Here is a 27,495-nt window from a genome sequence, read left to right on the forward strand (position 1 = left end):
GAGGGCGGTCCCGTCCCGGCCGCCTGAGCCCCGCCTCTGCAGCGCACGGTGCGCATGCGCGCCTTCTTCGGGCGAGGGGCAGGACGGGAGCTGCAGTCGAAACCGCAACCCTGAGGAAGCCAAGACGGATTGCTCACCCTGAGGCAGGCAGGACCCCAGGAGTTATCTAGTGTCTCTAAAAACACCAGTACCTTCTACCTAAATATGACCCTCATTGTAACTTTTACTTAGAAGTTTTTGGAAGTGTCCTCATATTTACACACTATCTGGTGGGGATGTAGCTCAGTGGACCTGCGCCTGCCTGGCAAGTGCAAGGTCCTGAGTTCGACACCCTGTACCCACACCCCTGAATTTACACACTATACACTACATCTCTCCCCTACCCCTTCTTCTCCCTGCCCTTTTATTTTGGTTTTGGTTTTTTGAGGCAGGGTCATGCTACATTGTTCAGGCTGGCTAAGAACTCACTATGTAGCCCCGGCTGGTCTTGAATTCACAGGACAATCCTGCCTCAGCCTCCACAGTGCTGAGATCATAGACGTGCACCACCACACCTGGCTATGTTCCAGTCCTTTTAAAACTTACCATATCCACCCGATATCTAGGCTTAAACTTCAATTAAAGAAAATGTCTTTTAATTTTGGACCTAGAGAAAACAATGATTGATTTTTGTTTCATGCCTTTCACATTTTACTGCATTTACTGGCACTAGAGTATTTTTTATTGGTGCATATTAGTACAGAATGAGAGTCATATGGTACACTGGCACATGCATATAACATATTTTAACTATATTCATCCCCATTACCTCCTACCCCCTTTTGAAACAGAGCCTTGCTAGGTAGTCCTGCCTCAGCCTCCTGAGTGCTGGGATTACAAATGTGTGCCACTGCACCCAGGGCTTAGTGCTTCAATATGCATAGAGGTATTATTATTTTGGCTCATCAATGTTTTGTTTCTAAGTTTAATCAAAACTCCTAAATTCTAGAAACTAGCCCCTAGCTTTGCATGGAGTCCTTGCTCTTTACAAGTAGGATGTTCAAGTAGTATTACAAGCAATAGATCAAAACTGTTTTGAACCCTGGGCCTGGAAATCTTTTATCAAGTGACAACACTCAAAGTTTTTTTTTATTTTAAAGCCTGACAGAAGTACCAATAAGCTAAAAAAAAAAAAAAGCCTGTTAAGTCCACTCAGTGGCACAGTGCCTGTCTGGCAGGCGCAAAGTCCTGAGTTCATTTCATGATGGGGGGGCTGATAAAAGATGAAAAATTACCATTTAAGATATGTATCTGTGGCCTGGGGTCAGCTCAGTGGTAGGCAGAGCGCTTGCTTAACATGCCTGATGCTATGGATTCCATCCCCAGCACGAGAGGCAAAAAAATAATGAACCTATTCAAGTTTGATTCTTTATACAGCTTGCAATTCTTGATTGGGACTGATAGCTTAAGGAAACAAGAACTCCATCTTCTGGAAGGATCAGTTATTTTTTCCCTCAGGCAGGCTTGCTGCTTATTCAAACCAGACTTTCAAAGAAATGCAGTTTTATATTCACTTTTTGTTCTTTACCAAACTTTGCATTTACTCCTATATACCACCTAAATCCAAACTATTTACCTCAAATCCTTGGTCTATGTATGTCTGTATGTCTTTTTATAATGTCCAAGAGTATTCCTGGTTAAAAGTCTTTAAAAAAAGCTTTTTATTTAGGCCTAGTGGTGGCAAAGAACTTTGATTCTTTTTGCTGTTTTTGTAAGATACAGAATTGTATTCAATTTTGAAAAAAAAAAAAACAAACCATAAAACTAGTGGCAGAATTTATTCACCGACTTCAATAGCTAAGAAACTTTCAGAGGCTAATACAGGATTTCGAATCCTAGAGACCAGCCTGGGCAACTTAGTAAGACTGTCTCAAAATACAGGTTGGAGGGCCAGCGATTTAGCTCAGTGGTGCTGCTGCCTGCCTTGCAAGCGCAAGGACCAGCGATCGATCCCTAGTACCAAAAATAAATAAATAAAAATTTTAAAACGGTCGAGGGGCTAAGTGTGATGGCCCATAACTGTAATCTCAGCACCCTTGGAAGGCTGAGGCAGGAGGATCACAAGCATGATCTCAGCCTGGGCAATTGAGGAACACCCTGACTCAAAATTAAAAATAAAAAAGGACTGTGGATGTAGCTCAGGGTGGAAGGCCCCTCCCAATAAATACTGCTTGACAATAAAAAAAATACCTCATTTTACCATTCTTGTGATTTGAAAATCATCAGTCTTCTGTTACTGATGAACCACACCCAAAGATTTTGTTTTGTTTTCTCAGCAGTCAACAACTAGCCTCAACTTTCCTGCTTTGCAGTTATTCATCGGAGTCCAAGAGGAACCTACCTACTCCTTTCCAGGGCCAGGGCACATAAATAACATTTGTGCTGATTTACATTATGATCTACTTCTGAAACCTAAAATTTTGATGTAGTAGGAAAAGATTGCAGAATTAGAATACTGTCTCCACGAAGCCCTTCTAAAATCAGTAGCACTAAAAACATTCAAACCCAATTCAAGAGCCAGGAAAAAGAAGGCTGGGAAAGAACAAATTAATTATCAAGAAGAATATGCAAACTAATGTTTTTTCAATGCCCATACACAATATTTTACCTCACCATTACTTTAACTTGAAGTGACTAAGAATCATTCATGGTTTCTATACGATAGAATCCAAGTCCTGACACTTCTAGTTCTGTTCTTTTATATATACCTCAATAGTAGCTGGAAAAACAACGAAAATCTCATACCTCATCCATGGAGTGTTCCATATAGTAGCTACCTGCTAAAAGTAAGAGAAAGGTATGTGTATGTGAGAAGGCAACTGGAAAGAAAACTAAGTCTGGCAGTATTTCCAGAAGTGCAGTAAATAAACTTTAAAGCATTAATATTCACAACTGGACAAGAACAATAGTTATAATATGAAGATCCACCACCAAACCCTGTCAATTTCAGAGCTGTAAGAAAACTTAGAAAATAGGAGATGGCACACATCTGTAAATCCAGATGAGGCTGAGGCAAGAGGATCACTGTGAGTTTGAGGCCAGCTTGAGCTGCATAGTGAGTTCAAGACCAGCCTGAAATACACAGCAAGACTCAAAAAAACCAAACAACAACAACAACAACAACAACAACAAAAACAGGTGTGATGACACACGCCTTTAATTCCTAACACTCTAGAGGCTGAAACAGGGGGATCACTGGTGTTCAAGGCCAGCCTGAGCTACACAGTGACATCAAAACCAGCCTAAATTACAGAGGAAGGCTGTCTTAAATTTTTTTTTTAAAGGAAAGAAAACAGGAGAAAAGGTGTACTAAATAGGTTTAGGAACATTATCAAAGTTATACATACAGGAGAGAATGGTACTAGTCTCTTCACTTCCAACATCCCACAGTCAAGCAACTCTTCTAATTTGAGTCAAAAGGGGCAAGATATCACTTTAGTGACAATAGTGCTTTCGTCCCCTTCCTCCAATTTTGTAACTCCCAGCACAGCTCTATTCCTATTACAGTGGTAGATGAAATTTTTCTTCCAAGTAGTCTTGTTACAACTTCTGGGCGCACTCTCCTACCTCATCTTATTCGCTTTAAAAAACCAACATTATCAATTCTTTCCTCCAGCAACACACAAAACGTGAGCTCCTTCGAGTTATTTTATCTTTAATAACCTGGCCATCCATAATTCAAAATATGAAGTCAAACTTGTTCCCGTTAATGGGGATGCCGCCACGACCGCCTCACACAAGCATTATCAAAGGCAATGAAGAGACTGGCTTCCAAAGACCCGGGGTGGTAAGGCTTCTGGGCTCACGGATTGACGTCTGGTTACGGGCTCTCCGAAGGGTATCAGGAGGCAGACGAGACAGGCCTTTGAAGGAACCCTCAGAGGACCGGGCGCGGCAGTTGGGTCATGAGCACCTTGAAGCGCTTCTTTATGGTGATTCGGTGTCGAGAGTACTTGTCGTCCGGGGAGAACCGAGCAGGATGGGCCGAGCAAGTCTGTTGTCCCATTGGGTCAAATTTCTGCTCGAGGAAGAAAATGATCTCAGCGTAAAAGTGTGTGTGTGTGTGTGTGTGTGTGTGTGTGTGTGTGTGTGTGTGTGTGTGTGTGTGTGTGTGTGTGTGTGTGTGTGTGTCTGTGTAGATATATATATAGGCGACAACAGAAAAAAAGGCAAACGTGAAGAGATGGTCAGACCAAGAGGGAGAGCGCCGCGGGCTACACCACAGCCTTCAGGCCCCCCGCACTGAGCGAGGCAACTCGGCAGCTGGTCTCCAGCACCCCTCCCACCCACATTCCTCCCGTGTGCTCCTTTAAATACCTTTTTCCTCTCCTTACCTTCAGCGTATACACCCGATCTCCCTGCTCGTTCATGTAATACTGGAGAAACATGGCCACGCTTAAAATAGAAAAGTCCGCCGCCACAGCACCGCTCACAGCCCAACCGTTTCTCAACTTCCTTCCTGCGCAACGGGAAGCTTTTGTCCTGAAGCATGCCGGGAAATGTAGTTCACTCTGGTTTTAGGGTCAACTGGCCAGAAGGGGGCGCACTGGGGCAGGGCTTGGCGTGGGGCAAATCGCAACCTTGTAGGTGTTCTAAAGTCCCATGGAGTGTGCCCCTTGTGTGCCAGGCAGTGCTAGGTCTTGGGGGCTTTGGAGGGTTAGGGATGGACGTGGATTGAACACTGATGTAGGCAGCCATCCTGTCTTGATCTCAAGGTGCATACCCATTTCAAAATATAAGTGGTAACGGTCTAGCGCCCGGAGAGACGACGGCTCCGGAATTCAAAAGTCCTTATACCCCAGGAAAGATTTTTTACCTCCCCACTTTTACATCCGGTCTCCCGCCCCCCATTTCGAATCATTGGCGGTAAAGAGTGCCTGATGGGTACTGGATATTCTGCGAACAGAACGTTAAGCGGACAGAACGTTAGGTTTGTTTGACGAAACGGAGCAAGCGTGTTTCAGTGGTCGAACTAAGATTCAGACTAAGGCCTCTTAACGGCAGTGCCCGCGCGCTCTTACAGCGGTGAGTAACATGTAATAGCATTATAAAGTGCCCCTTCTCGAGTACTTAGAAGTTTCGAAAGAACGTAGATATTCTCTTTATAATTTAAAGAAACGAAAATGAGAACCAGGATATTACAAAGATGGTGGCCATTGTAGCGCTGTTTATAGTGGCAAAACATTGGAACGTATATTAATTTTGAAAACAGAAAAACCTGAAAGGTTTTTTTTTTAAATACCATTTGTATTTGTAGTTGTATAAAATATATTCTCAGTGATTCACAAGAAATGTGAAATTGGTTTTCTCTGGGACAGAGAAGTTGGTTGCGGGGGAAAGATGTGGGAGGAATATTTTTTGTTGTATATTTTATTTTCCACAAATTGACTTTTGAACCATGTTAAAGTACTATTTTAAAAGTTTTTAAAAACCAACAACATAATTTAACAAAAAGGAAAGACTTTCTGGCCTAGAACTTTTAGGCTGCATGGCAAGTGTTTTGTTTTTGTTTTTGTTTCTTAGTGAGGTTTTTTTTTTTTTCAGCAAAGAGAAGGGCTGTGGATTGCGTGGACTTCAGTGTTTCTAGCAGTGGACTGTTTGGGGATTATAGGGGCAGTTTTCCAAGGACGGGACATGCACCCGGAAGTTTAACAGCCTGGGTTCTGAGACAATTCTAATTTTAGACATTTGGTTCCCTCAATTCTTAGCTATACAGACTGTGTACTCTGAATTTGGTTGGAAAGTATAGCCATAGTTAAATTAAGCCAAATGTGTAGCACAAATCTGTTATTAGGAAATTGGTTACAGAGCTGGGTGGGATTGAAGAACACAAGAATGGATAATGTTGGTGAAGAATTGAAGTATAGGGAACCAAAAAATAAAACAATAGTGTAATGTTTGGAATCTGAGAAGGGATTTACAAATTCCTGTAAAGAGGTGCCCATCAGTTGTGTTACCAAACTGTAGTTTGGAAGGAATTAGTGGGTCTCTTTGTGTGTGTGCGAGTGTGCGTGTGGTGGTGGTTGGTGTACGGAGGACTGAAATTGGGCCCTCACATTGAGCTGTGTCTCCAACCTCTGTAAAAAATTAATTTTTTTTTTTTTTTTTTGTACCAGGGATTGAACTCTCGTCCTTACACTTTCAAGGCAGGCCGCAGAACCACTGAACTAAATCCCCGGGCCTAAAAAATTAATTAATTAGGTTTTTTGAGAGAGGGTCTCACTATGTAACCCAGGCTGGCCTTGAACTTGTGGCAGTCCTCCTGTCTCAGCCTCCCAAGTGCTGGGATTACAGGCATGTGCCACCATATCCAGTTTATTTTCTATTTTGAGCCAGGGTCTCACTAAGTCACTAAATTGCCCAGGCTGGATCCAAACTTACGATCTTCCTGCCACAGCCCCCAGAGTATGTATCACCATGCCTGGCAAGCCCTGGTTTTGGTGTACTTACTAGAACCTTGTGTGGAGCAGCTCTCCACCAGCACCCACAGTTCTCTCTCCCATCCCCCACAGCAGAATGCTGGAATCCCAGATTCTAGTTCTGTTCTGATCCAGTCTTTGCCCTCCTTTCCTTGGATACCTGTGCATCTGCTGCAGCCAGGTCACCTTCTCCGGATCCTGGACCTTCTGGGCTCATTCTGGAGGCTTCCAGATGGAGGAGATGGCTTCGGACAGAGGTAGGTGTGCAGATGTGAGCAGGAGAGGGTCTCTGATATCTCCTCAGGTCTGTGGGGATTCTGTTTTGCCGCCTCATCCTGGGATGAGGTCTTGAGGCTGACGTAGAGGAATATGAAAATTCGTGTCCTCAGCACGGGTATCGTGCTTGGGGAGGCTGGGGAGGGTTACCACAAAGATGGGGGGCAAGGGGCTCCTTGGGGTTCATCATCAGAGCACTTCGGAGAAAACACACTGAGAATAAGAAATAGATGGCAGGTAGCAACCTGGGTCCCTGGAAGAGGGGCCATTCCATGTGTGTCTGTGTAGAAAAAGCTCAAGGCAAAAGCCCACACTCCTGTGTCTTCCTTTGGCAACTGGACTTGGCTCTAGGCTTTTTGTCCTAAGGGGATGGAGCTGGAGCCTCTCTTAATCTTTTGAGGGGAAGGGGGTGAGTGATGAGGTAGTGGGGATTAAGGGGGCGGGTTTTCTCAGCAGGAAAGCATTTAGTGGGGTTAGCTGTGTAGGGGCATGTCCTGGGAGCAAGACTAACTGCTCAGATCTTCAGCAGCAAATTTAATTCACTTAGGATCGCAGGAATCGGGAAAGTGATTTCATTTATTTGTTTATTAGTTTATTTTTTTGGTTTTTTGAGAAAGGGTCTCACTAGGTCTCACTATGTAGTTGAGACTGCCCTGGAACTCACTATGTAGCCGAGGCTGGTCTTGAACTCACAACGATCCTCCTGCCTCAGCCTCCCGAGTGCTGGGATTACAGGCGTGCACCACCACGCCCAGCATGATTTTATTTATTTATTTATTTATTTTTTTTCTGCATGGAGTTCATTGGTACTTTTTAAGTATACAGCACAGTCACATTCATCATTGGGATTTTGTACTTTTCCATGACAGGTCTTGGTTCTCATTTTTCCCCCATATCCCTGCCCTCCCTTCCCCTCCCCTATTTACAAAGACTTTGTTTCCATTTTTTCCTTTTCTCATATTTTTTTTCTTTTCCCTTATTTCCTTTCCCCTACACTTTCCACCGGGTGGGGGGAAAGTGATTTTATTTATTTATTTATTTTTTTTTTTTTGGTACCGGGGATTGAACTCGGGTCCTTGGGCTTGCAAGGCAGGCCACCAAACCGCTGAGCTAAATCCCCGGCCCGGAAAAGTGATTTTAAAAGTGGTTTCTCCAGCACATTTTAAGAAAAGGAACCAAAAGTTATTTTAGCTTCCTCAATAGATTCCATGCTGCCCATGAGGATAATAAATTAATATTAAATGCAGTATATGTTTTGTCTTTATATGGCATCTGCTTAGGAGTTGTTCAAATCACTGCAGTAGGGCTCTGAAAATAAAATCATGTAACCTATTATCATGCATCTAATGTACTGTAACTTTATCAGTGAATGGTAAAACTCTTGAATAACAAGTACATTGAACAATTACCTATAAAGATTTGTAAAAGTAAATATTTTCCACAGATTTCATTCTTGTGGTTTTGTAAGAGGACCCTGCAGTCCACCTGTTTGTAACTTTTTAAATAAAATAGACATCTGTATTAAAAATAAATTAAATTAAGGGCTGGGGATTTAGCTCAGTGGTTCTGGTGACTGCCTCACAAGCTCAAAGACCTGAGTTCAATCCCCGGTACCAAAAAAATAAAATTAAATTAAAAATTAAATTTGCTGTCTCAGCCTCCCGGAGTGCTAGCATTACAGACTTACACTCCTTCCAACCCTCCAGGGGCTTCTCCTTCAGTTAGCAGTTTCTCCTGATCTGTCGGGCCACCAGAAAAGATTGGCCACTCCGGGTGAAAGGAGAGAGAGCTGGGTTTTCCCTGAGATATGCTCAGTTTTCCTCCCTTTTGTGAGTCCAAGTCCTGAGACCCATTTCATTGTGTTGGGTATTTGGTGGAGCATACTAGCCCTCTGCTGTGTAGTTGGGACGAGTGTGAATCTGAGTTTGCTCATGCTGTGTCTCCTTTGTGGTCAGCAAGTAGAAGCTGAGTGCTGTGGTTTACTAGTGGAGTATTCGTACCAGGAAAAAGAGTAGGCAGATTAGGTGCTATTATTATTAAAATCCTGGGAGCCACAGGTTCTGATTTTTTGTTTGTTTGTTTGTTTTTTGAGACAGGGTCTCCCTATGTAGTTCAGGCTGGCCTCAAGCTCACAATGATCTTTCTGCCTCAGCCTCCCAAGTGCTGGGATTACAGCCATTTACCATGCCTGGCCCTGATTTGTTGTTCTTGTGCTTACCCGCCCCCTGCTCTCCCTGACTAGAAAGAGCCTACAGAGCTCCTCAGCAAGAATTGTGCTCTCATGTCACGGCCCTTTCCTTAGCACCAGCTCCACGACTTGTTCCCTTTGGGCCTGAGGTATCTGCTGTTTGGGACTCCAAGGAGAAGGGCCGCAGATAGTTGGCATTATCCATCAAACCTGAACACATCTGGCAGTTACTTACAGCTCTGGAAACCCCCTCTCTCAGCACCCTTTCCTTTTTCGGTCCTTGTCTGACCCTCTCTAGTTATCCTGGCTGTTACATGTTATTTCTGTGAGCCCAACAGCCAGTCACATTTCCCTTTCTTGGAACTGTACTTCAGTGTGAGGCAGAGGGGCCACAGGAGCCAGGTGCAGAAGCTTTGAACCTACTGTTTGGGGTATGTGGGGATAGTAGATGTACAAGTATGCTGGGAAGGATGTGTTTAGGGTATGAGCTTTATGGGTCCTAGAGTTGTTTTTCCTGTTCATAGACTGCATCTGTCTTAGTCACTTCCCATCGCTCAGACTCGATGCCCATCACTCACAGCTTAAAGGAAGACAGGTTTACCAGCTGTTAAGTATGCAGCTAGCTAGCTCTGAGACGAAGATGCATGGCCCAATGTCCTGGCGAAGGAAAGCTGCTCATCCCGAGGAAGCCAAGAAGCAGGAGAGAAAAGGAATCAAGTACAAAAATGCCCTCTTTTCAGCCAGGCATGGCTGTAATTCCAGCACTCAGGGAGCTAAGGCAAGAGGACTCAAGGCCAGCCTGGACTACATATTGAGTTCAAGGCCACCCTGAACTGCATAGTGAGACCCTCCCTGTCTCAAAAACAAACCACGCCAAGGATTTAGCTCAGTGGTACCACCACCTCCCTCAAAAGCGCAAGGTCCTGAGTTCAATCCCTGGTACAAAACAAAAAACAAAACCAAGACACTGTTCCGATTAAGATGTGTTAAGTACATGTACTGACTCCACAATGAATGAAATCATTATGTACTACAAGCATGTGCTAATAAAAATAAAAAATATTTCAGCACTGGCAAGGCTGAGGCAGGAGGATCACCAGGAGCTCAAGACTCTATCTCAAAAGCCAAAACAAAAATAAAAGCATAACCTCCCCAGATATCCTGCCAGGTCACACCCCCAGTGACCCACCTCCAGCCAAACCCCTCCTCCCAACAGCACAGTCTTCTAAACTCATGAATGGATGAATCCACTGCTGTGTGTAGACTTCCATGTCCAGTCACCTCCACACAGGAGGATTTGAGAGGGATGTTTTAGAGCTAAACTGTAATGGCATTTTTTATGTGTTGTTTTATGTCAGGAAAGAGAGATCATATAGAGTAATAGGAAAGGAAAAGAGGGTGGACCAGTAATCTTTTTGAAATTATTTCCTCTTCAAGGGCCCTGTGGATGCTTCAGCTACTGGACTGGTGAGGGAGGTCTGCCAGGAATGTTCTTAGTCAAGCTCTTAGGTACAGTGGTGGCTTGGGCTTGTGTCTGTCTTGACCTTGACAGTGACTCTGTAGTGAGCCCAGACCCCCTGTGGTGTTGGGACACATGTGTCTTTGTGTCTTGTTGAGAACTGACTAACTTGCCAAGTGCAGTCATTTTTAACTGGGAACAGGGGACATCAGAATATCTTGGGAGAGCAGGATGTAGTGGCGTACACCTTTGTGAGCTAGTGTGAGCTAGTGGCACTCAGAGGCCGAGGCAAGAGGATCACAAATTTGAGGCCACCCAGGACTACACAGAGATCCAGTCTCAAAACACCTAATTAGCAGCACTGAGGAGGCGGAGGCAGGAGGATTGCCACAAGTTTAAGGCCAGTCTGGGCTACATAGTGAGTTTAAGGCCAGCATGAGCTACATAGCAGGGCTCTGTCTCAAAAAACCAAAATGAAAACAACAACAAAAAACAAAACCAAAACCCCACTGGGGAGATATTTGTAAACTACACAAGTTCTCCATCTGTATCTGCTCCTTCACTTGTTGAGAATCAGTGCTTTGCTTCTGTAGTGACTATAGGGGAACTCAGGTGGCCTAACTACTCCATTCACTCCTTTTCTTTGTCTCAACAGCATCTCCATTGCTGGGACCAGATGAGGGCATGAGAGCTGGGGCTGCCCCATCTCCCTTCACCACCCTGCCCTTTGCCCTGCCTGCTCCTGCTGCACCAGACCAGCCTGTACAGGAGCGGCCACTGCCAACACAGCCCCCTGTGCCTCCGGCATTCTCTCCAGCTGACCCTCTGGTGCTCTCTGCTTTCCGCAGCCCACTACTGATGACAGGGGATGCGGGCCCCGGCCCCAGTGGAGTGGAGGCTTGCCTTGTCAAAGTTGAGACAGAAGCTGGGCCAGCTGAGTCCTTTCAAACTCAGAAATTTGTTGTTACCCAGCCAGCCTTCAGGGTTACCTCGGGGGCTGCCTGTGGAGGCCTGGAGGGTCCTGCGCCTCAGTATGTGACAGCCTCTAATGTGAACGCCATACTGCCCACTTCCATGGTTTCTATGAACCAGGAGGGTCCCTCAGGCCTTCTTCCTCAGGCTCTACCACAAGCTGTCCAACTGCCCCCTATTGTGTCCCCAGAAAAGGCTTGGCCTGGGCCACAAGGGGCCACTGGGGAAGTAGGACGAGTGGCCACCAGACAGGCCCCATTGGGTCAACTCGCCTATGTTTCCAAGGGTGTTTATGAGAACTTCCTTCGCTGGCAGTGCTACAAAGCCTTAGCCCGGAGACATCTACCCCAAAGTCCTGATGCAGAAGCTCTTTCCTGCTTTCTTATGTAAGTGGGGAACCTGAGGTAGATTATCCTCGTGCTTTAAGAGAACTTTGGGATGGACACAGAGGTTAGCTATACTGGAGGGCAGATCTTGAGTGTGAAGATGCTATGACAAGGAAAAACAATAATCAGCCTCCTTATCCTCTTCCCAGTTCATAACAAGCTTTCAGATGTCATTTTTAAAGTGATCTCACAACCCTGTGAGTTCAGGCAAGCATTTTTGTGGTAGTCCTTATTTACAGATGAAAAGATTCAAGTTCAGAGGGGTTTCCTGCCTTAAAGCAAGAAGCAGTGATTGGAACCTGGGTTGCTGCACTCCAAGTGTCAGAGTCCTCCCGGTCTGTGTCACTGCCCTGTGACACTGAACTGAGCTGTTGGACCCAGCTCTCATTGCTGTAGTGGGAAAGGACAGGGCTGGGCCAGCGTCAGGGCTTCTGTGTGCTGCCCCCTCCGTACTGAACTTGGAAGTCAGGGTGGAGTGGGGAAAGCATGGAGCTTGCCAGGCTCTTCCACTCACTAGATTTGTGATCCTGGTGGGGGTAGTTAGCACTTTCCATTTTCTCATTTAAAAAGCGGGTAATTATACCTACCTGATGGTTGCTGGAAAGATTAGAAGTGTTTGGCAAGATGCCTGGCATAGAGAATGCATCATAAATAGTGACTCTTTTATTATGGTTATAAAAACACAATCCAAAGGAGGAAAAGAGCCCACAAAAGGCCAAAATGTTCTTGATTAAGAATGTATACTTAACCAAGGAACCTGGGGTCAGAGGCTGTTTTGTTTATAAAGCCATCAGTAGTCATCTGGGAAATTTTCTCTCCTTCCCAACCAGACCAGCTGTCTAGCTGCACTGTACCCTGAACATTTTACACAAACCACTGTATGCTGTTGTACACTCCACTTTAATGAACTTTGAAAAGCCTTGCATGTTGCTCATCCAGTGTCAGAATTCCCGGAGGCTTCTGCTTTGCCCTGGCCTTTGGAGCAAAGGGTTCCAGAGGCTCCCTGAAGTCCTAGATACACAGCATCTTGCTGATTTCTTGCTTTCTCCAGATAACACTGAATTTTCTCTTTGAGCCTGAAAGACTGAATTTCTAAATCTTGAGCCAGTATGGGCGCTCAAATTTTGCTTGAGCTCCCTTCACTTCTGGTCCTGGCCAGTTCCTGCCTCCTATGCTCAGGGACTCTGGGCAGGGTCTCCCTCCAAATGCAGTTGAGCCCCTCTACCTGGGAATCTGGGTGAATGCTGGGTCCTGGGATGCGAGGGTCCTGCAACCCATGGTCACAGCAAGCTTCTGCAGGTGATTCAAATGCACAATAATGTCTGAGGAATCAAAGGGGAGCCAAGAGGCAAAAATGAAGCCCCAAGGCTGGAGATTTAGCTCAGTGGTACCATGCCTGCCTTGCAAGCGAAAGGTCCTGAGTTCGATCTTTGGTACCTAAAAATAAATAAATAAATAATAAATAAAAATAAAGCCCTTACTTTAGGCAGGGCTCTTGATAGCTTTTGGATCTGAAAGAACTCCAGGCTTTCCAGAACTCAGGTTCTAATACTATATTTAAGGGTCTGTGATGGTAGGCTGTAGACCTAACTAAAAGTATCAGTGAATAAAAACAACACACATCTTTAATTGGAGATTCATTTGGGTTACGAACATCTTAAAATTTAAGAGGAGCTGGGTATGGGTATAATCCCAGCATTTGGAGCCAGGTGGATCGCTGTGAGTTTGAGCCCATCCTCAGCTACATAGTAAGATCAAGGCCAGGCTGAACTACATAGGCAGACTCTGTATTAAAAAAAAAAAAAAAAAGTCCAGTATGGTGGGGCATGCTATGATCCTAGCATTTGGGAGGTTGAGGCAGGAGGATTGCTGAGTTTGAGGCTAGCCTGAGCTACATAGGGAATGACTGTTATTTATGAACAGGAATGTTTTCTTTCTAGTGTTGAGGTTAGCACTGTGCAAGCTAGCAATGGTTATCATAGTTGATTTCAAAAAGTGGAGAGAAGAGTCACAGTCTGTGTATTTTGCAGATCTCAATGGGAAGAGTTGAGTAGGGTTAAGGGCCTGGAAGGGAAGTGGGTGGGGGTCTGGAAGTCTTATTAGAAGTGCAACATGACAGGGCCTTTGGGCCATGCTGAGTTTGAAGAGGGGGTGAGGGGGACTGAGGTGGGTGTAGTTGTTGTGGACACTTTCAGAATGTGACTGACCCATTGGGGTTTTAGCCCAGTGCTTCGTTCCCTGGGTCGGAGAAAGCCCATGATGACCCTGGAGGAGGGACTGCCACGAGCTGTGCAAGAGTGGCACCGCACCAGCAACTATGACCGGATGGTGTTCTATGAGATGGCAGAAAAGTGAGTCTCACTGACCCCTCACTGGCTCCGAGTGGGGCTATGTGGCTGAGAGTGGAAGGGGCATGGAAAGAAGATGTGTGGGTGTTTATTAAAAGGCCGATCAGGAGGAGGGGCATAGGCTAGGACAGGCTTCCCTGGATTCTTCTACCTGGACTCTCAGGTTTTTCTGTCTTACTGCCCTCCACCTCTGAGGTAGAACCTGAATAGGAGCCTTGTAGTGAAGCTCTTGGGGTGGACCAGAGCCCTGTATGTGTAACAGCTCTACGATGAAGTGAGGAAGCCTTTTGAGGATGGTTCTTTCTTGTGACCAGGTAGCAAGTAGCTATTGGTGCAGAACTTCAGGGCCCCTCCCCCTCATCCAGGGAGGGGCTGGTTCTGGGAGGGTTGGTCAGCAGAAGCAAAGTGTTTGGCTCTTACACCCCATTTCTCCAGGGTATACTTGGCTCAAAGAAAAAATTAACTGTGGCCAGGCACTGTGGCACATGCCTGTAGTCCCAGGCTCTCTGGAGGGAGAGACAAGAGTATTGCTTGAGCCCAGGAGTTTGACACCTGGCCAATATAGCAAGACTATCCCAAACCAAACAAAACCAAAAAAACCAAACCAATTCTGGGGAAAGTGAACTCTTTCTTCTAAGCTTTCACTCTTCCCCTCAAATCTTCTGGACTCCTGCCAGGGTGTCCTTCCAGGGTTTATCCTTAGGTATTTAATTCCAGGACACCAGTCCAGCCTCAGGCTAGCAGTGCCTGCTGATGGGAATTCTGCCATTCTTTGTGGTTATAGATGAGGGCACATGAGATCTCGAAGAGGGTCCGCTTGTGGCATCTTGTCAGGCTGTGACCAAGTCCAACAAGCCTGTACTCAGTACTGCTGCATGCAGTCGGTGAGGCTGGGTGAGCTAGATTTAGAAAAGTAAAGGCTGTGGCTGTGTCCTGGAGAGGCTTGATCGTTCATTTGCTTAACAAGCTTCCCGGGTGACCACTTTAGGTGAACGTGTGAATTTTCCCCCACAACAGTGTGTGTCATCAGGCTACCTGTGAGCAGCTTTCCCCTGGAGACTTGACTTAGATGAGCCCTTTCCTTCTTGTCCATGCTTGGCCGCTGCCTGGTGTCTGGGTTCCTGTCAGGCTATTGCCTTCTTAGCATTGTCCATGTCTTCCTCACTATCTGCAGGTTCATGGAGTTTGAGGTAGAGGAGCTGCAGATTCAGAATGCACAGGTGATGCATAACTCCCAGGGCCCATCTTCTGCAGCCCCTTTAAAACTTGATCCTTCAGGGCCCCTGGCCCCAGAGGCTTGCCAACAGCCAGGTAAGGCTATCCATTTGTAACGGGAGAAATGGGCCAGAGCCTTAAAGGAGGGAGGCATAGGAAAATCAGGCATGGATTAGGGAAAGCATTGCCTTTACTTCTGCCACTTGCTTTCCAGGAAGTGGCATTTTATGTTCCAAAGAATGTCCCATAGGAGGTTGGGCTCTCAGGTTCCCTCAGTCTTGACCAACTATTGGCTACTGATCTTGATCAAGTAAACTATTCTTTTATCTAGACTGTAAACGAGGCTCATAATATCTCATGTGCCTAAGAAGTGGGGGCCAGATCAGATCAGAGAGTTCCTTTGAATTTCAGGGTATTTGGAGATTCTCCATAGTGATTTCCTCATACTCCCCACCCACCAACCCCAGCTATGAAATCTTCCATGGCTGGTATTTTTAGGATATCTTGATTCAGCCTGGAACTGTTTTGTTGTACCCGGGTTGCTGCCCTTACTAACAGAGGTGGGAGGTAAAGGCCGGTGCTTCAGTGCCACTTTGCACTCCACTTCAGTGCCATTCCGCCTCTCCCCTCAGTGTACATTCTGAAGAAGTCAGTCCCCAAGACACGTGCTCCCCGCCAGCTGCAGCGCAAACCCCAGCGGCCTCCAGTTCCACCGACACCCAAGGAGATCCCACCGGAAGCTGTGGAGGAGTATATTAACATCATGGAAAGGCTGATGGGCAGTCACTTGACCACCAGGGAGTACAATGAAGAGGAAGAGAAACAGCAGGAGGATGAAGAAATGTATCCAGATCCGAGTCTCCTGGGCTACATGGAGGAGCTGTGTTCTCAGGAAGCCTTTGTCTCTAAGGTGGGCTGGGTCTGCATGACTGCCTTCTGGCAGATTCTGGGAATGGATACACTGGGGCACCAACCATGGTTTCTACCCGAGGCAGTAGGAAGTAGGCTGCATCTGTAACTGAGAAGTGGGCGTGCATACATGCACGCATGTAGCTGGTGACCATCATGGTCTCTAATGAACTCTGGGGGTGGGAGTGGGGGTGAAGGGAGTCATAGCTTCATCTCCAGAGCTACTCAGCTCATGGACTTCCTCCGGTTGAGGACTCACATCACATATCCTCTGTTCCCCAGGTGGAGGTTGTCCTCCACCCTCAATTTCTGGCAGATCTGCTGTCTCCAGAACAAGAGAGGGATCCTTTGGCCTTAATTGAGGAGTTGGAACAAGAAGAAGGACTCACTTTTGCCCAGGTAAACTTGGGAGGCAGGGATATGAGAAAAAGCTCATATGACTTTGTCTAACCAGTCTTGGATGATGTGGCTCTAGAGAGGAACAGCTTCAGGACTGTGCTTCAAGTGTAGGACAGGTAGGTAAGGGACTACAGAAACAGGAAATGAGGCACAAGAAGGTGGGAAGAGCAGCAGTGTCTGATACCATCACTTAAGCCACTTGCTTTCCTTCACTACCGTTCCCATCTGCCATCTCCTGCCCCCATGCAACAGTCTCTTTTTACAGCCATGTGTAGAACTGGTATTTGTCCATTGTCTTCCAGCTGATCCAGAAGCGACTCTTGGCCTTGGAAGAGGAGGATGCGGATGTGCCTCCGGACTGCAGTGCTCAGTTGGACTCCAGCCCTTCTGTTTCTGAAGAGGATGAAGATGGGGGTGGGTGGCCTCATTCGTCACCTGGGCCTCAGGGGACTGGGGGAACTATTGACATTGAAAAGCCTACTTTTTCAGGAAAGCAGGCAAGAGAAACACTTGGCAGGCAAGGGCAAGCCCTAGACGGTCCAAGGGATGGGAATGTTCTCTCATCCTCCAGCAGCTGGGACCTGCAGGAAGAGCTTGTCGCTCCACAGGGAGCTCAGGCACCCCTGGTTGTGGAGGAAAGAGGGTCTGGGGAGGTTGTAAGCGAGCTATCTCAGTATCAGGATAGCCTCCTGGAACATGCTAGGTCCCCTGGGCACTGCCTGATGGCTGACAGCATTCCAGAGGCTTTGCCCCTGTGCTGGCAGGAAAACGCCCAGCCCAAGACAGCTCACACTTTGGATGTTGGACTTGCAGAGCCAGATCCTTTGCAAGGTCAGGGGTTAGAAAAGCCTGACCTGGGGTGGCAGACAGGACAAGAGGCAGAGGAACTTGGAGTGCTCTCTCAAGGGACAGAGCCTTCAGGAGTGCCCCAGAAAGGCTCTGCAGGAGCCATGTGGGGAGCTGACAGAAGTCCTCCCATGGTTCAGACTTATGAGCAGAATCCTTCCCCTGGGACAGCTGAAGATAAGGACAGGGCCTTGGTCAGCCCAGGACTGTGGCTGAACAGTGAGATGGATGCTGTAAATTTGCCATTGCCCTTAGAAATTGAAGAGGTCATAGAGAGTTCCCAAGATGCAAAGTTTCTAACTGAGCACCAGGCACTGGGCTCTACCAACACCCTTTCTCTGGGTCCTGGAGCAACCACAGTGCCTGGGGACCTGGGCAGCAGTGTGATTCCCTGTGGAAGCACAGATATCCCAGCTGCCCTGGCAAAGAGAAACTATTGCAGTTTGGAAAGACCTCTGAGGGCCAACAGCCCACCCTTAGGATGCAAAGAAAACAGAGAACAGGGCCTTGAGGTTATACAGGATCCCAGTAATCTGTGGACTAAAGGTTGCTCCCTACTGCTGGAAAGCAGTGTTGGTGCCTCTGTATCAACTTTAGAGTCTTTTAAAGAAAGCCTGTTGCCCATGTGCCAAGGCAGTCTTCTTATTCTGGGAGCCCAGGATGGCTCTTTCCCAGAGGCCAGCCAAGATGCCGGGAGCAGAGGCAACCCTTTTTCTTTTCCATTAGAAACCACAGAAGTCAACCTACTCAATGTTAGAGATGAATATGGCCTCCAACTAGGCGTCAGTGAGGAGACCTGCCCACCAATACTTAATTCTTATGACCCGCAAGAGGAGGGCAGGAAAGACACTGATTTGTCTAAGCCTAGCCACCTTGTTCCTTCACAAGGTAATCAAGAGTCTTACACACGTGGGGCCCCCAAATCAACATCTCCTCTCCAGGGCCTTGGAAGCACTTCCTTTAGATGCAGAACCAAGGATGCTGTAGTTTTAAGAGAATCCTCTTGTAAGAGTAAAACACGTAACTCTGTAGATGGGGCCAAAAGAAGGCAGAAAGCTGAAGAGGAAGGGGAGGATGAGCAGCTCTCCAACTTTACTTACCTTTTGGCCTCAAAACTTAGCTTATCTCCCACAGGACTTCTTCTTGGTCCTCGCTGTGCCTCAGGAGGTGGGAGCACCCAGAAAGCACCCCACACATCCAGTGAGGCAGGAGGCCTCGGTCAACCCCCACTCCCTGTCGCCAAGTCTGGGAAGCAAGCTCTAGCTGGAGGTTCTGCCCCTGCTGCAAAGACACCACAGGCAGGTCACCTTGGGGAAAAATCTGTGGCCCAGGGAGTGAGGCCATCTTCACAGTCTCAGAAAAGGCGGCGTGACCCTTCTGTGGCAAGCAGGAGGAAGAAACACCGTCGTAGTCAGTAGGAAGCAGAGACCATCCTATCCTACCTGCCAGTCCCCAAAAGTGGGTGTCCTAGTGTAGATTTGACTGAGGCTGCTCACTGGTGGAGAATCAGCCTTAGACCAATGCTATGGTTTTGTATGAGGGATGGGAGGTTAGACGGGCTAGGTACATGGCCCCTTAGTGGGAAGTAAGGACCTTTGCAGAGTTGTATGCAAAAAAATAAAAGTTTTTTTGGTTGTTGAAAAATGCACTTCACCTGCACTTGTTTGAACGTTTCTGTTGCTAGATAGGGCAATGTGTTATGAATGTAGGTAGGGGTAGTTCCAGATTCTACAGATCCAGATAATATAACCTGGCTTTCAGGCTATGATTGGTCCCAAAACAGAAGTCTCCAAAGATCAGTTTACTTATTCACTCTTCATAAGCTGGACTTGGCATTAGGAGGGCTCATCTGGACATCTATTACTGTCTCCCTTTAACCTTATATATGGAAAGATGCTTTTTACCTGCCATCTATAGAACAGAGCTCTAACTTCCTAGCTCTAACTCCTGTATTTATGTCTAGACACAGTACCTTTAGGGGCTGTTTTCTTAAAAAGAAGTTGGACAGAAGGGACTTAAGTGTCCTTAGCTCATCCAGTGAGAAAGAAACTTTCCTGGGTAGTTCGTTTGATCTACTGGGGGAGGTACTTCCCTTTTGTGGGGGGCAGGGAACCGGGATAGAATTCTGGTCCTTGCGGCGCTTGTGAGGCAGGCAGTGGCACCACTGAGCTAAATCCCTGGTCCAGCAACCTCCTTTTGACACAGCTCCTGGCTCCCAGTGTCAGCAGTGAAATCAAGTCTCAGTAGGACTATTAAATATGGAATGGTAATAAGCTATTTTTAAATCTCTAATGGGGACAGAACAAGAGGGAATGGGCTGAGAGGTTCATGAGGAAGTCCATTAAAACACACACATTTAGGAGACAACAGCAGAAGGGGTGCTGTGACATCTGTACAGGAAAGAGCTGTGGTGTCCATCTGGGAGAGGACTCTGTAGTCAGAGCCAAGAGGTCTGACCTCTGGCAGATTCTGGGGCTTCCCAGGGGCATCCTGAAACTATTCATCCTTTTCCTTCCCATCTAATGATACCAGTAACGTGACTGAGCTTCATTTTTTAATAGATATAGATTTATATTTATATATAAAATAGTTTTTTACAAAAAGAAAAAAACCCAACCAAACAAAAAATTAAAATCAACTTAAAAAAACAACAAAAAACAAACAGGAGCAGAAATGGGGCTGAGGCAAAGGGTAGGCTCCTGGCGCTGCCCTGAGTTGCGGGGCTGGATTCGAGCTGCGGAGGCAGGGGCAGGAGGCTGAGGTGCTCAGTCGCCCTTCTGCTTGGGTGCCTCCATGGTCCCGTTGGCCAGAGCATTAGGGCTGCACGGGGACGAGGCATCTGGCACCTGGGAGGTGCCTCGAGGGCTGTGTGGGGGGCGCAGGTAGGTACTGAAGAGCTTCCCATAGAGCGGGTCGTGGAGGGAGAAGTTCTGGAACTGACCTGGACCAACAAAAGCGAGATGCAGAAAAATAAAGAGCCAAGAGTGAGAAGAGGAAGCACCTGCTCTTTTCTGTTTACCTTCTCAGATCCAGGTTCACGTCCGCTCCCTTTCCAGCTTATTCTTTCTTCCCAGCCTTCCTCTCAGAGGTTCTATCCCCCACGCTTACCACTGATCCTTGCTGCCTCTCACCCAATACTTTCTTCTCCACCTTCTTGGCACTACCACTACCCCAGTGCTTGTTCAGGGCCCAGAAGGCAATGACTCACCGAGGGAGAGGCCATGGCTGGGTCCTGCCTGGCACAGCTCAGCATGCAATGTCTTGGCAGCAGGGCGGGGTGAACCCAGCAGCAGGTGCAGGATGGTGCTGAAGCCGTCTTGGTATAGCAGACGGCCAGGTCCCTCTGCCTGCTCTTCAGCAAATAGCTTAGGAAGAAAGGATTCAAGTTAAGCTCTCTCCGCAGGCCACTGCCTCACCCTGCTCTGCCTCAGAGGCCCCTCTTCCAAAAGGAGGCACACAGGGCCTCTTGGGCCCTGTGTGACAACTGTGAACGAGCTTCTGCCCTCTTGTTCTTGTGATGACACAGACACTGGAGTTCTGCAGTTTTAGGCAGAGTGACACTGGATAGGACACCGAGCATACACTATCTAGAAGCTACTGGGAACAACACACTGCACAGGCTTCGTGATATGGTGAGCAGAGCTACCAGAAAAACCCTTTATCCACACTTCCCAGGTACCTCAAAGGCCAGGTGAGTCAGATCCTCCAGGCTCCTGCCTCCATCCAAAGCTGCTAGCGCAAGTGCCACATCTCGGAAGTCCACCAAACCATTGGCATCCTGGAGGGTCAAAGAGAAACCAGGGCAATGCAGGGATCTGAATCCTCCTCCTTGCTTTCTGGAGTTTGGCTCTTTCTCCTCCTCAGTAAGAATAGACTGACACCTTCAGATCTCAGCTCCAAACCATAAGATTCCCCAGTGCTTCTCTCAGGTCATGGGCTTGCCAGAATGAGCTATGCGAAGTCACCAGAGACAAAGCTCACCTACACAGAAATCTAGGAAGGTCAGGGAATCCCTTAGGAATTCCAATTTACACTGGAAGGCATTCCTGGCCCCCAAGCTGGACAAACTGGTTCTCTCCTCTGACCTATGTGGAAGAACTGGTCCAGAACTGGTCCAACAGAATAAAAGGGGGCTGCTGGCCTAATTTCTTACCAAAAAACCAAGCAGGATGCCTGTCATACCAGTCTACCATGTAGGCTGAGTCAGGGAGCTCCTTTCCAGGACAGTCGACCCCCAGTTTATAGAATCCATACACTAGGTCATTCTTCAGCATTCGGAGAATGTGTTTTTTTTTTTTTTTTTTTTGTACCGGGGATCAAACTCAGGTCTTTGTGCTTGTAAGGCAGGTGGTGGAACCACTCAGCTACATCCCCGGCCCTACATTTGGAGAATGTTGAGGGCCCCAGCCAATGTCTTAGATCAAAAAGATTTCCCTAGCACTGGGCATGGTGGCGCATGCCTGTAATCCTAGCACTCGGGAGGCTGAGGCAGGAGGATTGCTGTGAGTTTGAGACTAGCCTGGGCTGCACAGTGAGTTCCAGGTCAGTCTCAACTACATAGTGAGACCCTGTCTCAAAAAAACCAAAGATTTCCTTGGGGGCTGGGGATATAGTTCAGTGGCAGAGTACTTGCCTAGCATGTGTGACACCCTTGGTTTGACCCCAGTACCACAAACCAAAATCAAACCAAATCACCTCCTTGGGACCACTATTTGTTGTTCATAAATATTAAGAATCTTCTAGAAACATGGTCATAGCCCAAAAAATAGTTTGTCAAGATTATAGAGACAGTTCAGGAATCCCCCATTAACTAACCAGATATTTTAAAAAGCTACCCACGTTTTGCAAATACTCTGGGTCTTGAATTTACTATCTCACCAGTTCAGCAGTGTCTTTTCTCTGTCATCCTACCTAACCTTGAAGACTCCTCTTCAAAGATCCTGGGCGAGTGCCCCCAACGGTCATGACTCCCCATCTTGCCAATCTCTAAAGGGGATCCAGAAATCGATGGACCTGATTATTTCTCCCTTAACACAGTGTTCTTCAGGGCCGGGGATTTAGCTCAGTGGCACTGTGCCTGCTACAAAAGCAGAAGGTTCTGAGTTTGACCTCTCGTACCAAAACAAGGCAAAATAGTGTTCTTCGATGCACTGGATATTCAACAAAAACTGAACCTTTTGGTGGATCTCACAAGATGGTCATCTGTCATCAACAGTGGCTGAAATACCCAGGTCAGTCTCCTACTTGGGCATCCACAGAGACTGATGTGGCTGCTAGGATATTGTCCCAAAAACCTAGAGATCAAGCTCTGGGTTCTGCCCTCTATGTTCCACTCTTTTACCTGCTGAAAGTAGCTGAAGGCACCAGCCACTGTCTGAGGATCCAAGAGCTGTAGCTGCCTGGCAAACTCCTCCTGGCTGATCATTCGACTCCGGCCTGGCTCTGCCCCAGTATCCACACAGCCAGGGGACAACCTACAATGAAGTCATTAAAGGCAGGGAGCTGAGTTTCATTCTAGACACACCATGCATGCAGCAGGACCTTAGTCCCAGCACCAAACATTCTTCAAGCACAAGTTCTGCTGCTGGTTTACAATTTTTTTTTTCTTTTTTGGTGGTTCTGGGGGATTGAACCCAGGACCCTGTGCATGCTAGGCAAGTGCTCTACCACTGAGCTATACCCCCAGCTGCTGTTTTTTCAAGATGTACTGACTCACAGTCCCTTCAGAGTCCTTCTTACTTTTCTCACCTGCATTATTATATATATTCTTGTTTCCTTTCCCCTTTCCTTTAACTCTAATCTTTTCTAAACTCCTTTACATTCCTTTTTTTATTTTTTTGCTTAGGTCCCCCCATCTCTCCCCTTCTTTTCTTTTTCTATTAGTGTCACTGCTTGAACCTACATCTTCAGGGCTACTTACCCAGCCTTCCGAAGCACCTTTCCCAGTGCCCAGAGCTGCGGCTCCAAAGCCACCTTCAGCCGCCCAACCACAATGACAGGTAAGCTCCCTACAAACTCGCATTCAGTGGCCGGAATGCCCAGGGCCCTGAGGATGGAGCAGTGGGGGAAGGAAACAGAAGAAACTCTGAGGACTCATTATAGTCTGGCCTGATGCAGGCTCCTTTTTGGGGGAGGAAGAGTCTGGCCATGTAGTCCAGGCTGGCCTTGAATTCACTACTGTAGCCCAGGCACCCAGGCTGACCTCCAACTTAGGCCATCCTCCCGCCTCAGCCTTCCAAAGTGCTGAGATTGCAGGTGTGCACCACCATGCCTTGCTGTCTGCCTTATCTGCCTCAGAGCCTCGCCCCTTCACACCCTCCAGGTGGTTCCTTTGCCTTGTGTCTGTTCCAGGAAGCACTCTGTGAACACTCACTGTGCCATGACCCGCTGGACGTTGTTGGCATACAGGGTGGGGTCCCTGCTCTCCTCAGGGCTGGGCTGATACACCGGGAGGAACTGCAACACAGGCACACACAATGCTTAGTGGCTTCCGCCACTCCTTCTGCCAGGCTTTGGGGGTCAGTGGTACCCACCCTCCACCTCCGCCACGCAGTCATACCTCCACATCCACGATGCTGCAGGGCTGAGAGGCTGTGAGCCAGAGCACTTTGAGTCTAAGAGAAGAGAGACCTTGATGTTCACCCATCTGTAACTGGGCTCTCCTCTCACCTGAGGAGGGGAGGGGAAGTGCTGCCCCTTGTTACAGAAACAGAGTCCTAGGCAGTCAGTTGTGGGATGCCCAGCTGGGAGACAGAGGGAAGGGCTGGAGTGGGGGGTGAAGAGCTGAGGGGATGTGCCAGAGGAATATGGAGAGGGCGGACAACGGAAACACAGGTAAAAAAGGCGAGGGCAGGCCAGCTGTGGTGGCTCTCTGGAAGGTGCTACAGAGGGAAGTAAACGACATGGACCCATAATCACAGCAGGAACAATTCAGGTGGGACAGGTGTAAGTATGGCCAGGTTACACAGGGACACCAGAGGGAAAGGGACATGTCCTTCCCTAAAGTTCTAAGTCTCAGAATGAAGAAGGGCCAGGAATTCCCTGACAGACCTGGTACCCGTCCCACCCTAGGGGTAACCGAACTCACACTCCAGGGCCCCTCCATGCCCAGCTGGTGGTGTCCTGAGTAAAGCAGAGATGGGACACAGAGGAAAACATTACTTTTCTTTCCCAGAACTGGGCAATCCTCTTTGAGCAGAGGCCCTGACACCCACCCTGCAGCCCACAGAGCCCGCCCCCGATGTTTTACTCCCATTTAAGATGGACTCACGCTCCCTCTTCCACCCTTTCTTGGACTCACCAGACTATTGGGGTAGCGGATGAGGACAGGCTGCACAGGTACCCCTGCAATGAAGGCTCCTAAACCCCATTTCCACCCCCACCCCCCGGGGGCACAGGTTAGTGCACGTGGGTAGCTTGATAAGGTCGTCTACCAAGTTCTCAGAGGAGAGCTGACCTTGCTCCACTCATTTCTGCTTCTCTGACTCCTGGTCTTGTCGGCATGAACTAGGTTTCCTGTCTCCCTTTCTCCTACAACACCCCACCCTTCTACTTTATGGTTATTATTCCCCAAATCTCCTTGGGTTATTTCTCCCTAAAACCAGGGCCCACTTTCCCCACTGCATTACCACCCTCTATAATTTTATTCACCTGGTTTGAACTTAAGCAAAGCCTTCTTGTTAGAACAGGTGCCTTCAGGGAAGAACAGCACCTGGGGGAAAACCCCAAAAGAACCAGAATGAGGTAGGGAAAGTGCACAGAAGTGTGCAGGTGAGGGGCGGGGAGAGGGTCTTGAGACTCTTACTCACCTGGGGCCACTTGCCTCCTGAGGTGGCCCGCCTTCGGACCTCCTCCACTACTCTGCGACGGGAAGCTGGGTCACTCCGGGACACTAGGATGGCTTGGTTGAATCGAAGAAGGGCTGAGGTGGGAAAGGATACAAGGAGTCGCCGGTTCCTACCCAAGGGTATTAACATCTGCAGCCACCACTTCCTCAACAGCATATGATACAGTATTTCTCAGCTATTTCTCTGCCCTGGGGACAATCTCTTCATCACACGTTGTCCTTTCTGAGAACTGATGAGTTCTCCGTTCAACACCTTCTCCGTGCCCCAGCACTCTTGAGTCTGAGATCGGTTGACATGGGTGTTAATTTACATTTCATTTGCCAAGAGTCAACTTCTCCGGTACCACTTGAAGGCAATTCTCTCCAGTATCTCAATTCCCTTTTTCCGCTCTGAGTTTTCATCCCCACCCCACCCTATTCATCTCTCTCACCTCCAATGACAGGCACAGAAAGGTTCTCGGCTCGGGAGACAACCTTGGGCAGGTCACAGGGCAGCAGAACAATGGGGTCAAAGAAAGTAGAATGGGGGGCAGCAACAAGGACAGGGGCCTGAAGGCGAGAGGCCCGCTGGCCCCGAACGCGGATCCGGAGGAAGCCCAGCAGGAAAAAGAGCAGGCGGCTCAGGCCCAGCACCCCGTTGTGGCACACAGTCCTGCCAGGGCAAGGCTGGTGATCAGTGGAGGCAGCATTTACCCTCACCCATCCCCTGTTCAGGCACCCAGGAGGGTAGGACATCCCTCTTTCTGCCTCAGATGCTTTGGACACAGGGCTGAAGTCTCTGATCCCTCTGGGTTATGTCAGGGTATACCACAGACAGGAATGGTCCTAGGTACCAGATCTGGGCCAGGCTGACTCAGCTTACCTATCTAGGCTGGGGAGGATAGTTTCAGAAACCTCTCCTTCCTCTCTAAGGGGTAGCAAAATAGTTAGCAGGGGGAGAGAAATGGGGTCTCCAGGATTGACTTGCCACTTACTTCCTCCATCCTGTAATCGGTTCCTGAAGTTGTTCCTCAGTAAGACCAGCTACTTGTAGCCAGGCAAAGGGCCAGAGGAGAAAGAGGATGATAAAGGCCAGAAGCACTCGGATGGGAGCCAACAGTACCCCGAGGAGGCAGAACTGCAGAAGGTGGGAGAAAATATTACTTAGGGATGGGTCCATAGCTTCCCTTTTTGAGGTACAAGAATGAACCGTGGAGTAGAGCCATTACTCTTTGCAGGTGGGAACAGGAGAAGGAATTGGGATTCAAATGGGATGAACATAGCAACGAGGGCAAGAGAACAAAAGATTAATAGCACCAACAGCCTCATTTTCCCATCTTTGATTGATTCCCACCCTACCTATAAAGGTGAATGTTATAAAATGCATCTAGCATTTGGAAAAGCTGTTAAGAGAATTTAATGAGAAAATGCATGTTAAGGTGCCCAGCACGGTGCTTGATGTAGGCTGAAGATGGGGTCCTCCTCCCCCACATCCCATTCCATAAATAGCCCCATGTTAAGCAGATGCCAGGTTCACAGCTCTTCCCACTCTGGGCGGGAAGGTATTGGGCTGTAAACACCTAATAAGTCCACTTTTCAGGCCTTAGGTCTGTCGCTAGTACTGCCCAACAGCAGAGAGGGAGAGAGCGCGGCTGGGCAGCATTACCCTGCACCGCAGAGGTTGCCAGGAGCCAAGGTGACTCCACAGGCCGCCCTAGGGAGCGAGCAGGTAAACAGATCTTGCCCCGGCAGCCCGCCTCATGGGAGGCGAAGACTGCAGAAACCTTGGACACTTCCTCCCTAATGCCACCTTCCAGTTCCCCGAGGCTACCGGTGCGGCCCTCCACTTCCTGTACCAACCACCCCTCCAGCCCTCCTCCCCCACCCGGAGGTGCTGCAATGCGGGGGCAGGGGCCCAAGGGGGTGTTGGAAGGGCACAAGGACGCATACAAGTCCTCGAAATCAGAGCGGGAGGGTCACCGAGCGCGCCCCCGCCCGCACCCCCGGCTTCGTGCAGCTTGCAGCTCCATCCTAGCCCGGCAGCCTCCGCAGGATGCAATCCGCCTTCCCCAGCGTCCTCTATCTGTCCTACCTCCGGGTCCCCCGCACATCCCCAGCTTCGCTCCCTCCACTCTCCGACCCCTCGGAGCTGCTCCACCGCCCAAACTCGGGTTCTCTCCAGGGTTTCTCGCCCACCCCGGCCGCCCCCACGTG

At 48.2% G+C, this 27,495-nt stretch overlaps 3 protein-coding genes across 5 annotated transcripts; 1 reads left to right on the plus strand and 2 right to left on the minus strand.

Moving 5' to 3' along the window:
• Positions 1–3,167: 3,167 nt before the first annotated feature.
• On the minus strand, positions 3,168–4,503 carry Nop10 (NOP10 ribonucleoprotein). Its single transcript, XM_010624604.3, has 2 exons — positions 4,374–4,503; positions 3,168–4,057 (listed from the first exon to the last, which is right to left on the minus strand). The coding sequence occupies exons 1-2, from the start codon at positions 4,425–4,427 to the stop codon at positions 3,917–3,919; spliced, it is 195 nt and encodes a 64-aa protein (XP_010622906.1). The 5' UTR covers positions 4,428–4,503; the 3' UTR covers positions 3,168–3,916.
• A 109-nt stretch (positions 4,504–4,612) lies between these two features.
• Nutm1 (NUT midline carcinoma family member 1) lies at positions 4,613–19,064 on the plus strand. Of its 2 annotated transcripts, XM_010624606.3 has the most exons (9): positions 4,613–5,064; positions 6,636–6,715; positions 11,037–11,739; positions 13,962–14,090; positions 15,262–15,398; positions 15,935–16,212; positions 16,494–16,610; positions 16,913–17,024; positions 18,591–19,064. In XM_010624606.3, exons 2-9 carry the CDS (start codon positions 6,691–6,693, stop codon positions 18,872–18,874), a joined length of 1,785 nt encoding a protein of 594 aa, XP_010622908.1. In that variant the 5' UTR covers positions 4,613–5,064; positions 6,636–6,690; the 3' UTR covers positions 18,875–19,064. The 2 variants fall into 2 exon arrangements, with proteins under 2 accessions (XP_010622908.1, XP_010622907.1); XM_010624605.3 differs by having other exon boundaries at positions 16,913–19,064.
• Positions 19,065–20,074: 1,010 nt separating this feature from the next.
• Lpcat4 (lysophosphatidylcholine acyltransferase 4) lies at positions 20,075–26,649 on the minus strand. 2 transcript variants are annotated; one of them, XM_010624597.3, is made up of 13 exons: positions 26,277–26,649; positions 25,734–25,954; positions 25,265–25,377; positions 25,107–25,167; positions 24,757–24,815; positions 24,544–24,578; positions 24,016–24,070; positions 23,830–23,912; positions 23,377–23,502; positions 22,798–22,930; positions 21,136–21,234; positions 20,665–20,821; positions 20,075–20,397 (listed from the first exon to the last, which is right to left on the minus strand). In XM_010624597.3, exons 1-13 carry the CDS (start codon positions 26,459–26,461, stop codon positions 20,222–20,224), a joined length of 1,503 nt encoding a protein of 500 aa, XP_010622899.1. In that variant the 5' UTR covers positions 26,462–26,649; the 3' UTR covers positions 20,075–20,221. The 2 variants fall into 2 exon arrangements, with proteins under 2 accessions (XP_010622899.1, XP_010622900.1); XM_010624598.3 differs by lacking the exon at positions 23,377–23,502 and having other exon boundaries at positions 26,277–26,648.
• Between the last annotated feature and the right edge of the window lie 846 nt (positions 26,650–27,495).

Source organism: Fukomys damarensis, unplaced genomic scaffold (genome assembly GCF_012274545.1).
Source record: "Fukomys damarensis isolate Sample0158 unplaced genomic scaffold, DMR_v1.0_HiC HiC_scaffold_17, whole genome shotgun sequence".
Classification (NCBI taxonomy): domain Eukaryota; kingdom Metazoa; phylum Chordata; class Mammalia; order Rodentia; family Bathyergidae; genus Fukomys; species Fukomys damarensis.

Bases quoted from the DNA above. Each gene is read 5' to 3' on its own strand.
- Nop10 (XM_010624604.3), bottom strand. From the start codon at position 4,427: ATGTTTCTCCAGTATTACATGAACGAGCAGGGAGATCGGGTGTATACG. The intron at 4,058-4,373 runs GTAAGGAGAGGA...TTCCTCGAGCAG, and splicing joins ATCGGGTGTATACGCTGAAG to AAATTTGACCCAATGGGACA.
- Nutm1 (XM_010624605.3), top strand. From the start codon at position 6,691: ATGGAGGAGATGGCTTCGGACAGAG. The intron at 6,716-11,036 runs GTAGGTGTGCAG...TTGTCTCAACAG, and splicing joins GGAGATGGCTTCGGACAGAG to CATCTCCATTGCTGGGACCA. The intron at 16,611-16,912 runs GTAAACTTGGGA...ATTGTCTTCCAG, and splicing joins AAGGACTCACTTTTGCCCAG to CTGATCCAGAAGCGACTCTT.
- Lpcat4 (XM_010624597.3), bottom strand. From the start codon at position 26,461: ATGGACCCATCCCTAAGTAATATTTTCTCCCACCTTCTGCAGTTCTGC. The intron at 25,378-25,733 runs GTGAGAGAGATG...TTCCCACCTCAG, and splicing joins TTCTGTGCCTGTCATTGGAG to CCCTTCTTCGATTCAACCAA. The intron at 24,816-25,106 runs GTGAATAAAATT...AATGGGGTTTAG, and splicing joins TTTGCTTAAGTTCAAACCAG to GAGCCTTCATTGCAGGGGTA.